Below are 13713 nucleotides of genomic sequence, written 5' to 3'. Positions count from 1 at the left end.
TATATTAACAAATACAGCAATATGCCACTGAAATTTCCCCTACAGCTTAGTGTAACCAATAATAAGACAAGTCATCCAGTAACAGGGTGATGGTCAAATTATGGTACACTGATATAAAGGACCATAGTGCTGGTATTTAAAAACATAGCTTTAAAGAATTTTTAATGACTATCATGTTATGTTAGGTGAAAAAAGCAGCAGGACATATAATTTTATACACCCACCCCCCCCTCTCAAATATTCAAGTGTATATCTGCATGTGTGTGTCAATAGTGGCCTCTATGAGTTAGGGGTCTATAGCATTTCCCCCCTAGTTTTCTGCATTTTCCTAGTGTTCCTTATGTTGCAGTTAAGAAAAGAGAATTGTGATTTTTATATTTTTCCTCTGCTTACAGGAAAACAATCTTAACCTAAGCTACAAAATGAGGACTACAAAACAGGACAAGTTCTTGACTGGACTTGTGAAATGTTAAAGCCTCAGAGAACAATGTTGAGTAAAACATTAAAGAGTAGCAAAAAATTCAAACAAAATACGTATCCATTATTCAATATTTTGAATTTTAAAATATCAACCAAAGGCAAGACCCTTTTTTTTTTTACTATCTCTTATTCCTTTATAATGAAGAAACACAATGCAAGATTAAAAATAATGTTTACCAGAACTGAATTCACCAATGAAAGATGCAAGGCCCCAGAAATATGAGAGTAATTTTAAAAGTATATTTTAGTTTGCTAAAGAGAGTGAAATTCTTATTCTCTTAGTGTCAATAATTTATAAAATAATAAGTTAAATATCAAGTGCTTCTAATTTCAAAAGATTTTTCCTTACAAGATAACGAAAATATCTTCCTGAAGTAACTAATAAATGTTATTTATAAATATAGAATGCTTACGTTACTTCAGTAACAAAGAGAAATGAAAGAAATGTTTTAATGTTGCTGATTATACTACCTTCAGGAGCAACTGCAGAAGGACAGACTTCTTTGAGGAGATCTCCTAGTGTATGCAATTGTCCATCTGTAGCCACAGGACGAAAAAGCTTCTGAATGAAAGGCCGTTCAGTTGTTGTCTATTTGAAAAATGAAAAAAGATTTCAAACAATTAAGTCTCTGTTGCTGCGAATTATGAACTAATAGATCAGAAATTTAAAGCTGGCATTAGCTGTCTTCTGATATAGTGTAATCAGAAGCATATAACATCACAAATGTGGTATTATGGCCCAAAATGCTTAACACAAACTCAAGTAAATCTAATCACAGGAAGCAATAAAACAAATTCAGAACGTGCAGCATTCTAAACACAGCTGGCCTGAACACTTCAAAAAAGTCAAAGGCATTAAAAAAATAAAAACAATACAAAAAGATTAAAAGAGACTGACAAGATATAACAACTAAATACAAAACACAAAGTCTGAATACTGGATTGGAGAAAGAAATTTAAAAAGATCAGCTATAAAAGACATTTTTGGAATAAATGGGGAAATACGAAATGAACATTAGATAATATTATTAAATTAATGTCAAATTTCTTAGGAGTGATAATGTTTATAAGGACAATATCCTTATTGTTAAGAAATTCATGATCCAGTATTTAGGAGTAAGGTACCATGATGTCTGAAACCTACAGTCCAATGGTTGGGGGAGGGGAGGGAGAAAGAGTATGTGCGTAGAAAGAGACAGCAAATGTGAAAAAATGTTAATTACTGGTGAATCCAGGTGAAGGGTATTATATGGTCTTAGTTGTTTTATTATTTTATCTTTTCTATAGGTTCAACAAATTTCAAAATAGTAGATGTATTTCCTCTGACAATTGTTATTAGCACTATGTCATAATTTATTGCTAATATTTTCAACGTCTTACCCATTCAAAAAATTAGGTTTTATTTTTTCAAGCTCCCTCTCTAGAAGCACGACAACAATGATGAAGCCTCCCCATGACAGACTGCAGAGGCTCTGGAATCAGCCAATCTATGAATAAATAGCACTGTCGTTTATGAGTTCTATGATCTTGCACCCAGTTTCTTTGGAAATCTGGGACATTCCATACCTCTTAAGTTTATTCTGGGAATAGGAGAACTGCCAAGAACAGAATAAGTAAATGATAAGGAGAATAATACCCACCACAAGTCTTAACTGCTATTTCATTTTAAGATGCTAAGTTTTTGTTTTAAGCTTCCTGGAATGAAAAATCATAAAAACCTACAGGAACAGAGTAATACCTTATATTTTATAAGAAAATGATTTCAAATACCTAGCCATTAAAGACAAGTTTTTGGTTGGTTTGTTTGTTCGTTTTTAAATTTATTTATTTATTTAGGCTGCTCTGGGTCTTAGTTGCGGCATGTTTAGTTGCAGCATGCGGTATCATTAGTTGCGGCATGCATGTGGGATCTAGTTTCCCAAGTAGGCATAGAACCCGGGTCCCCTGCATTGGGAGTGTGGAGTTTTAGCCCCTGGACCACCAGGGAAGTCCCTGTTTGTTTGTTTGTTTTTAAATCACAGAGGTATATCTCAACTTCTTCAAGATAACTTTTACCAGATTTGGTAAAAAATCATCTGATTTTAAGTGCAGACATAAACTACGATGTAAGAAAAGCTAGATGTGGTGCAAGCATGTGAGTACCTCTCCTGGCTTTACACTGTGTGTTCAGTGAATACATAATAAATGTTAAAAACGGTGTTACAATAACACAGTTGAGCATATACGGAAAGTATGAAAAAAACTAAAATTTTAACAAATATGCACTGAATACAATGCAATTCACTTCACTAATTGAACTCTTCATTTTTGAAAAGTATGATTGAACAGGGAACTCTACTCAATACTCTGTAATGGACTATATGGGAAAAGAATCCAAAAAAGAGTAGATATATGTATTTGTGTAACAGATTCACTTTGCTGTACACCTGAAACTAACACAACATTGTAAATCAATTATACACCAATAAAAAAAATTTTTTTAAGTGTGATCGATATCCTTCAATTTAGGAAGCTCATACTTTTCCCACAGGTGAAACTGAGAATGATATCATGCACAATCAAGGATTAACTATGTGAAGATAATAAAAGTTAGAAGAATTCAGAGAAAAAAGAAATGAATAGGGGACTGCAGTAATAATTTAAAATAGCCACCACCCACTTAGGGCTTTCTATCTTCCAGGCAATGAAGAGGCTTTTAAGACTTTTTAGCAAAGGAAGTGACGTGATGAAAGAGGCTTTTTCTGAAGGCTAATGGAAAGCAGCTCTGTGTACAATGACTTGGTGAAGAGGTAACATCAGGATGATCGGTGAGAGGCTGCCTGAGTAATGCAAGCCTATGTGATGACAACTAGGACCCGGTCAGTAGAAAAGGAGGGGCAGGACTGTACCCCCAATTTAAAAAAAGTTAAAATGTATCATCCATGCTCTGATCTGAAAATACTAAGGTTTTCAGCAAAGCCAAATAAATCTTTTCAAGATTCATTCGCCCCTTACTTAGTGACAGAACTATGAGGTGGCTTAGCTCTAATAATATAATACATATTATAATAATTTGAAAAAATATGCTAAACAGGAAAGGCTGAGTAGTCATAGCCACATATTAAAAAACAGAAATTCTCCCCTATTCCCATTCCTAGAAAAAATGGCCTGTAATTTCCCTGTACTTCTCTTTTTTCAACTCTCTCCCAAAGTGGAGCAGTTATAATAAAGGTATAACTTCAACAACGTTTATAATGCTATTTGCTTGGGGGGAGGGGGAAAGCCCCAGTACTATTAACAGATATTCTAAGTAAATTCTGTAGAATGGTGACCAAGAAAACTCTCATCAAAGTAAACTGCTGTTTTTCAAATAATAAAAACTTTTATTAAGATACCCCAATAAAAAATCTAATAAACATTTTCTGTTTAACATTTATTCGAGTGCCTTTAAAAACTTGCGTTCTCGGGCTTCCCTGGTTGCGCAGTGGTTAAGAACCCGCCTGACAATGCACGGGACACGGGTTCGAGCCCTGGTCCAGGAAGATCCCACATGCCGCGGAGCAACTAAGCCCGTGAGCCACAACTACTGAAGCCCGCGCACCTAGAGCCTGTGATCCGCAACAAGAGAAGCCACTGCAATGAGAAGCCGGCACACCGCAACGAAGAGTAGCCCCGCTCGCCACGAGAGAAAGCCTGCGTGTAGCAGCGAAGACCCAACGCAGCCAAAGATAAATAATAAATTAATTAATTAATTTAAAAAATCATATTAAAAAAACTTATATTCTCATTCTTAAAAATTTAGTATGTTAGAAAAGAGCCATTAAGTGTCTGAGTAAGTTACACCAAAGACTATGAAAAGTACTCAATTTTGAGAGTTACTTAGCCTTAAAACAAAAGCCCTCCACAGACAGATCAGGAATTCAACTACTGTACAGAGGTTCTGAAGGGCAATGGGAATGAAGGGTAAATTCATATAAATTTCTTAACAGATCTCATTAAACCTAAGTTGGAGTTAAGCAGAGAAGACTAAATTATACTAGGAAGTATTTAAAAGCTATTTTCCCTTTGAATATAGCAAGAATTTTAAAAATACAAAAACTCCAAGAATATGAATTCTTTAAACTTTGATTTAGTATACATAAAACCAGATAATGCTAACAACATCCATGGTAATCTGAACCTTAGTCTGATAGATAAGAAAGCCACTGTAATAGAACTACACCACAACACTTAATCTAGCCATATATTTGTAAATATGCAAACTATTTCAGGGACTTTCAAGAAACAGAATTACTTTCTCATGAGAAATAATATGACTTGGTAAAGTCATATTTGAAACTGCCCTTGCTAGTTTTTAAATTAAATATGTTAGTCATTTCTTAAACACATCAAATGTATATAAAATTGGGATGCTACTGGCTGGCTGTGCCCCATCCCTTATTTACTCAGGCACCCTCATCACTGTAACAATAACTTTTTCCTGTATGAAAAAGTTATGCTGTTGATTTACCTTGGAGATATACTGAACAGAAGCAGAGGAACTAAATTTGTAAAAATTTTAAGTTAAATTTGTAAGATTTTACTGAATCAAGTTTGCACACATATGCATGAGTATAAATGGAGGTAATATCCACACTGCAGAGTTTCTGAGGTAAAATATATACAGAGTACAATCATGGTACACACAACCACCTAAATACACACTAAAACACACACTACCACTGCAACACCACCACGATCAACGGTTTTAGAGCACTGTAACGAATATTTTAACTCAATACTGTCCCACTTTAGCAGACTCAAATTTTATTTCTTTTTAGTTTTAATCTGCTTTCTCTAAGTTCACTTGTCTAGATGCTACAAGGTCCAGAATCCTGAAATTCAGCTTATGTTGTAATGTTTTTATATGGCAGGGTAAAAAAAGCAAAGTCACTTTAGGGCTAGATTCAAAACTAGTCTAGAACTTAACACCAAAAAGCAAGATCCATAAAAGGAAATATTGATAAACTGGACCCTTATCAAAATAAACTTTTGCTCTAGAAAAGAGTCTGTGAAGAAGAGGAAAAGACAAGACTGAAAGAAAATATCTGCAAGACTACATATCCAACAAAGGTCTTGTATCCAGAATATATAAAGAACTCTAAAAATCCAACAGTAAAGAACACAAAGAATTCAATTAGAAAATAAGCAAAAGACACCAACAGACATTTCACCAAAGAGGAAATACATATGGCAAAAAAGCACATGAAAAGATGTTTGAGGGGTTCCCCGGTGGCGCAGTGGTTAAGAATCTGCCTGCCAACGCAGGGGACGTGGGTTCGAGCCCTGGTGCAGGAAGATCCCACATGCCACAGAGCAACTAAGCCCGTGTGCCACAACTACTGAGTCTGCGCTCTAGAGCCTGTGAGCCACAACTACTGAGCCTGCATGCCACAACTACTGAAGCCTGCATGCCTAGAGCCTGTGCTCTGCAACAAGAGAAGCCACCGCAATGAGAAGCCTGCACACCACAACAAAGAGTAGCCCCCGCTCGCCGCAACTAGAGAAAGCCCATGCGCAGCAACAAAGACCCAACTCAGCCAAAAATAAATAAATAAAATTAATTAATTAATTAATAATAAAAAAAGATGTTTGACATGTCATTAGCCACTAAGGAAATGCACATGAAAGCAATACAACATCACTACACACCTACCAGTATGTCTAAAATTTTAAAATGGTAATAATACCAAATGCTGGTGAGCATGTGGAGAAACGAGATCTCTCGTACCACCGCTAGTACAAATGTAAAATAGCTCAGCTCTTATGGAAAAGGGTAAGGTAGTGTTTTACAAAACGAAACATATATTTACCATATGACCCAGCAATTGTACTCTTGAGTACTCCCAGAGAAGCGCAAACTTATGTTCTCAAAAAAAATTGTACACAGATGTTCATAGTAAAAACAATCCCAATGTCTTTCAACAGGTGAATGGTTAAACTGTGGTATATCTATACCACAGAATACTACTCAGTAATAATAATGTAAAAACCTATTAATACATGCAACAAATTGTATGGAGTGCAAGGGAATTACACTACGTGAAAAAAATCCAATCTCAAAAGCTTATGTACTGTATGATTATACTTATATAACATTAGTAAAATGATAAAATTTTAGAAATGGGGAACAAATTAGTAGTTGTCAGAGGTCAGGGAAAGGAGAAAGTGAGGTTGGAGGCTGAGCTATAAAAGGGTAGCCTTTGTGTTGGAACAAAACTAATGAAATATGAATAAAGTTTGTGGATTGTATCAACGTCACTTTTCCTGGCTATGATATTTTACTATAGTTATAGAAGATGTCACCAGTGTGGGGAACTGGGTGAAGAGTATGTATACAGATGTTTCTGTATCATTTGTTACAACTCCATGTGAAGATTATACATGTTAATTTATGAAAAGCATTTAGAAGGATGCCTAGTGAACAGTAATTGCTCAATAAGTGCTGTAACTGTTCTTATTAAGCATGACTTGACAGTCAAAAGAAATTTATTAAACACTAACATGTATTTTATATTGAGTTGTAATATAAAATATGGATAAGAAGATATACTAATCTTGTCATCACACTGTTACTACATAGCATTAGGGCTGATTTTGTTGTTTTGGTAATACATATTGTATCAATATAATGAGTTAGAAATGTTAGTTTGCTGAAAATGATAAATTACAGCTGGACACATTTGGTTCATGGACCATGGAGTTAGTGACCTTAAAGAGGAAAGAATCATATCCAATAGGAAAAGGAGATTCTATTCACTGAAACAAAGAGATTAAAAGTTATGAAAGAGAAAAACATAAAAATTCAGAAAGGATACAACCTAAAAGATGCCCAGTAGATGCGTGATGATTCACTTGTTTGTGAAACTTATAAATGCCCTTAATTAAAAGGCTGGGGGTGCGTGGGTCTCCTATTGATACATCAGGCAGTACCTCATGATGACAAGGGACCCCATTTGTTACAACTGCTTGGATAGAATCACCCCAGTAGTAGTACCCAGGTTCAGGATCTCTGATCTGACTCGCTGTAAACTGAATCCATAACATTTGGTCCAGTGAGCCTTAGACTGGTATTCTAAGCCCTTGGTTGGGCTGAGGAAATAAATATTATATTGATACTTTATATATGTTGTATTTCTCCAGGTACAGCAACAAGTTTTGATATCATCAGCTACTTTGTATGTTTTGCTTTTAAGTCCTATGAGTCAGGATAATTGGTTTACTATATTTGTAAATAAAACTTGATTTACAAGACTTGCTTAAGTATATCAAAGGAGTTCACTTGTTAGGTTTTTAGATTTTTAAAAAAAAATCAGCTATACTGAACTATAACGAATTAGCAATGTCTACTTATTAATAGAGAATGTAATTAGATTTATTTCATTGACTATATAGATAGTACTATGTGTTTTAGGAGAATTAAATATGGAAAAGGAATAAATTATAAAAGTATCAAGAAGTGAAAAAAATTGCTCTGATTTTTATGCAAACCTACTATATTTATAACTAGCATAAATTGAACTGAAAGGCACTGGAAACATTAGATTTTATAAGTCCAATAAAACACATATAACTGTAAAGTTACTTCCAATATTAAAAACTCCACCAACTAGTGCCATCAAAATCAGTGCATTTTCACTGACACAATTTTAAAATAACTAAATTTACTATATTTTAAAAGCTTTACATAATAAGTAGTGAAGCCTTCATTATTGCCAAAATGGTGACATGATGAACACCAATAAAACTTTCCTTATATCCGTTGAAAAAAACCACAATACTTTACTTTTGAGAATCATGTGGCCACTGATATTCCATTAATCCTTGTAATGTGACAGGCATTACAAGGATATAAAGATAAATAAATTGCAACAAAGAATACTACATTTATTTCCTGTCAATGTTTTTTTAAAAAAAGGATTTGAGATTGCTTATAGCAAAAGCATGCGTATAATAACAACAAAAACTATTAACACATCTTTGTCTTGGATAGAATGATCCCATCTCTTATATGCAGAATCCAAAAAATAAAAACAACAAACCAACAAACCAACAGACCTGAAGCTCACTGATCCAGAGAACAGATCAGTGGTTGCCAGAGGCGGGGAGTGTGGGGGTGGGAGAATTGGGTGAACTGTTTTTGTTTTTAGTTTACAGAAACTGAATGAGGGGAAAAAAGGACTAATCCTGCTACAGTCTATAACATAAATTAAAATTGGAAGAGATTGGAGAATTGGGGAGTCTCTTCGGTTAGCTTGAGAAATAATGAGGATAAGAACTTGTGTGGTGGCAAAGAAAATAGAGAGAGCGGATATAAGGGATGTGGATAGATTGTGTGATCTGAAAATAGATTTGTTTCCTTAATTCATTTGTTTATTCTTACTTTAATTCATCTCTTTTACTGTATCAGGCAGTTGTTAAAGGTATTCAGCAGAAAATGAGCAGGGTTACTCCCCTCACAGAGCTCTCTGACCAGCCCTGAGTAGCTCTCCTTTAATCCAGTAACTCAAAAATTAGTCCCACCCCCTAAAAGTGCTCACAGCCTCCATCCAGAAACATTCCCTCCACATCCTTTCAAATTCTGCTTCCTAGCCTGTTCCCAAATCTCCCAGTTTCTGATCACATCTTCTTTTCCTGACTATGATTCCACTTCACCCCACTGGCAGCTCTCATCTCTGGCTTCTTAGATGCACTTCCTACTTCCTACTTTTAGAGAGTTAGGCTGATTTCATGTGTTTTGGGTAAATTTTTGCCTAGACCAGTGAAGCCCTGTGGTCTTGGCAACTAGGCACAGTCCTCATGGCTGTCTCCCCACCTGCCCCCAAACAGCCCAGACCCAGACAGTCAAGAGTCCAGCCACAACACAACACAACACAACAAAACAAACAAACAAAAAGAATTATCCCAGTAGTAGTACCCATGTCCAGGATCTCTAACACCCAGAGGGCAGGGGTAAATATATCAGAAATCTTCATTCCTTATACATTTGTTGAGCACTTATGAAGGTATCACTTGTGCTAGTAGAGACAAAGAGGAACAATGCACACATAAACAAATAATTGTAACCGTGTTAAGTGATAACAGAAATATGTTCAAAGTGCTATGAGAAAATTTAAAAGCCCAAGCATAAACTTTTTAACTCTGGACTTTTTGGCAGCTAGAGCAAAAACAAAAGTAAAAAACAAACAAACAAACATCAAACAAAAAACTGGTTACATAATTTCACTTTATAAGTGTGCAAGATATACCAGTAGGTTCAAAGTAAAATACGCTAAGTGTGGTAGAATGTAATGTATTAAATAAAATTGTAGGGAGTTTCCAAAGAAGATGAAAACAAAGGAGAGAATATAGGTCTTCCATTTCCAACTTGAAATGGAGAATTTTTTTTTTTAAACAGAGAAAGAGACAAGGCTATTTCAGGCAGAGTACAGTACCAATCCTTCCCTTTCATATGCCCCTCCCCACTAAAATATTCAGAGGCAGATGGAATATAACAGTACCTGTGAGAAATTAGTGGATAAGGGGAGCAAAATGGCCTACAAATTTAGCACATAAAGCGTGGAATGTCAAATGCATTGAATTAGCAAGGGCTTGGTTGGAATCCCATCTCACAACACAACTGACTGGGTACCTAAGGCAAATTGCATCAGCCTTTGGGAGTCTGTTTCTAAATGTGAAAAATGGGAATAATATATATTTTTGAATGACTGTTGTAACAATTAAAGAAGATGAGATACACAAAACACCTAGTGCAACAGGTGTTTTAACAATGATTAATTCCTTTCATTTCTCCCTTTAAAACCACGGTTAAATGTGGACCAAAGAAAGGTAACGCTATCTAGTCTTTACAGAACCAAAAACAGAGAGAATAAAAAATAATTGGTATCCAACCATGAGTTGTCCCCTTTGAAGTCTTGTTCATTAGAATAAATATGTGGCACAAAGAAAAAGAAAATAGGGGTTTACAGAGGATATGCTGACAGACTTTACCAACAATGACACATGATATGCTTCAAACTGTCACATGCATATCTGGCCTTAGATATATTCATGCATGTCAAATTTTGCATCACATGCTTTTCAAAAGAAGCCTCATGTTAAAATTAGCTTAAGAATATACACAATTACAATACCTCATTAAGTAAAAAGAACAGGCCATTTTCAAATGAATGCTTTTAGACCTTTACAGTAAACAGTCCTTTTGGTGGTGGGAAGTAGGGGGACAGGGAGGACAGCGGGAGGGGGGAGTCTGTGCCACTTAATCAGACTACTTTTATCCTTTATGTAGGGAAATAGGAGACTTGAAAATAAGCACTTTCTGTAGTTATGCTACCAGAGTCTGAGGTCCACTTTTAATATTCCCGACAACGCTGAAAAATAATAATTAACATTTGAAAAGCTGTCATTATTATAGTCAGGGACACTTAATCCTCAAAGCAGCAGTGTCTTAATTGAGACTATGATTAAATGAAAGCACCCATCAGAATTATATCCACACATATGGTTTGAAGTTTATGTTTTGTCTTATTTAAATTGTTATATTTATTATATTTCTGCCTAGACAATACCAAATATATTTTGCCGCATAAATAATTAAGGCAAATTTTCTTCAAATACAGGCAACAGTTTGTGTCTTCCTCATATCCTTTCACTGAATAAAATGTGTTACAGGGAAGTACCATATCCCTCTTACTCAAGATTGAGATCAATTTGATGCTGTTTATGAGCTAATTCATAAAACAAGTTATATGGCTTTAAAATGTTTTATTTGAAATTATTAGTAGAGTGGCCAACTGAGAAGCTTCCTATAAAAGAGCTAGGATTGATGTGTTTAGTAATAATTATCTTAATTCTTCTAAGGTTTCTCTGGAAAGATTTCAAAACCATACCTGGGGAATCATAGTTTAAATTTCATTATCTATAAGAGCTTTAAAATATCTTTTCTCATTTTACCTAAAAGCCATACTAAAAGGTAGGCTACTATAAGAGTAATGTAATTAATAAACTGTTTTTGACTAAAGAATCAAAGGATACTTTTATATGCAGATTATTTCTATCTTTATGGTATAATTACATAAAATAACTATGCAGCACATTTAATTTGGACAAATATAGAAATCCAAGTAGCAAGAAGAAACATCTGGGTAAAAGAGGTTGTGTTGACCTCAGAATTAAAATTCTGTTCTCTTGATGTCCAGTCAAGTGTCTTATCCACTAGAAAAGTGTTTCTAAACTTGGGCCAGGAGCTAGTGAAGCTCTAAAGATCCTCAGTCCTCTGAGCAAGGTCTGTAGGTTTTACAGTGAATGCTAAATAAAGTTTATAATATGGGAATGTTGATATTTTTGTTTCTGATACAAATAATTTTAAAAAATTATCCTACTGAAGTATCATCAAAAGCAGATTTCATAAATTCTTGTGAATTTTTTACAAGTAGCAAATAAAAACTAGTGATAAACAATTTACAGATCTCACTGTTGAAAGTAATCTGTTGATTAAGAAATTAAAAAAACATAGCCCTTGACTACTCTAAAAAACATATGAAGAAAAACAATGTAGTAAAACTATAAAACTCTTGAAAGAAAACATAGAAGGAAATCTTTATGGCCTCGGATTTGGCAAGACAACCTGAAAGCACAAGCAACCAAAGAAAAAATAAGCTGAATTTAATCAAAATTAAAAATCTCTGTATTTCAAAGGACACTATTAAGAAAATGAAAATAAAATCTACGGTATGGGAGAAAATATATGCAAATCATATATCTGATAAGGAATTAGTGTCTAGAAGATATAAAGAGCTCTTATAATTCAGTAATAAAAAGACAACCCAACTAAAAAAGAACAAAGGCTTTGAAGATATTTCTCCTAAGATAACATACAAATGACCACTAAACATATGAAAAGATGTTTAACATCTTTAGTAATTAGGGAAGTGAAAACTGAGACCAAAACGATATACCCCTGCATACCCACTAAGATGGCTATAATTAAAATGATAGAAAATAACAAGTGCTGGCAAGGATGTAGACAAATTGGAACCCTCGTACTCGGCTAGCGAAATGTAAAATGGTGCACATGCTTTGGAAAACAGTCTGGCAGTTCCTCAAAAGATTAAACATAGAATTATCGCATAACCCAGCAATTCCACTCTTAAGTATCTACCCAAGAGAACTGAAAGTATATGTCCACACAAAAACTAGTACAGCAACGTTTATCCGTAACAGCCAAAATGTAGAAACAATCCAAATAACCATCAATTGGTGAATAGATAAACAAGATGTGGTATCTCCAAACAGTGGAATATTACTTGGCCATAAAAAGGAATGTACTGAAACATGCTACAACATTGATGAACCATGGAAATATAATGAAAGTGAAAGAAGCCAGACACAAAAGGCCATATACTTTAAGATTACATTTACACAAAATGTTCAGAATAGGCAAATCCATAGAGAGACAGAGAGAGAAAGTAGATTAGTGGTTGCCATGAACTGGAGGTGAGGGGGAATTTGTCATGGGCTGGAAGGAAGGAAGGAAGGAAGAATGAGTGACTGCTAATCAGGTATGGGGTCTTTTGGGGGTGATAAAAGTGTTCTGAAATTACATAACAGTGATGGTTGCACCAATTTTGTGAATATTCTTAAAAAATCAATGAATAGTACACTTTAAAAGGGTGAACTTTAGGACTTCCCTGGCAGCCCAGTGGTTAAGACTGTACTTCTGCTGCAGGGGACCTGGGTTTGATCACTGGTTGGGGAACTAAGATTCCGCATGCCATGCGGCACAGCCAGAAGAAAAAAAAGGGTGAACTTTATGATATCAAAATTATACTTTAATAAAGCTATTATTAAAAAGAAAACATAATGTAAAAAGTCCTCAACTGGGTGGGCAGTGGGGGGAGTCCTTCTGGGGTGATAATTCAGATTCATCATAGTTTGATTTACAACTATTCATCAAACCATGCTTGTTTCATGAGTTCTTAAAAAACAATAATTATACCACCCCTACAAATTTAAAATTTTTAAAGTCAAGAGTTTCCAAACAATAAGGATCAGAGAAATATCCCTGTCCTCATCAATTCAGAAAAATTATAAATTTTTCTTTAAAAAGTTGTATAGCATCGTGCCATTTTAAAGTTGCCTGTGGGAATCTAAATAACTCTGCCTTAATTTGTTTAACTCATTTAAAATCATGTTCTGATGCTTAAAATGAAGCCC

General features: G+C 34.7%; 1 protein-coding gene across 5 annotated transcripts in view; it reads right to left on the bottom strand.

Moving 5' to 3' along the window:
• The window catches only part of ATG5 (autophagy related 5), a 122509-nt gene that overhangs the window by 17595 nt on the left and 91201 nt on the right, over nt 1–13713 (bottom strand). For all 5 annotated transcript variants that reach the window (XM_082634005.1, XM_082634004.1, XM_082634006.1 and 2 more), the window contains one exon: nt 952–1069. In XM_082634005.1, the coding sequence (XP_082490131.1) occupies nt 952–1069 (118 nt within the window). The remainder of the gene's footprint in view (nt 1–951; nt 1070–13713) is intronic.

The sequence above is a fragment of the Mesoplodon mirus genome (genome assembly GCF_964341445.2).
Source record: "Mesoplodon mirus genome assembly, chromosome: 10".
NCBI classification, from domain to species: domain Eukaryota; kingdom Metazoa; phylum Chordata; class Mammalia; order Artiodactyla; family Ziphiidae; genus Mesoplodon; species Mesoplodon mirus.
This window is presented reverse-complemented; position numbering and strand designations above follow the sequence as displayed.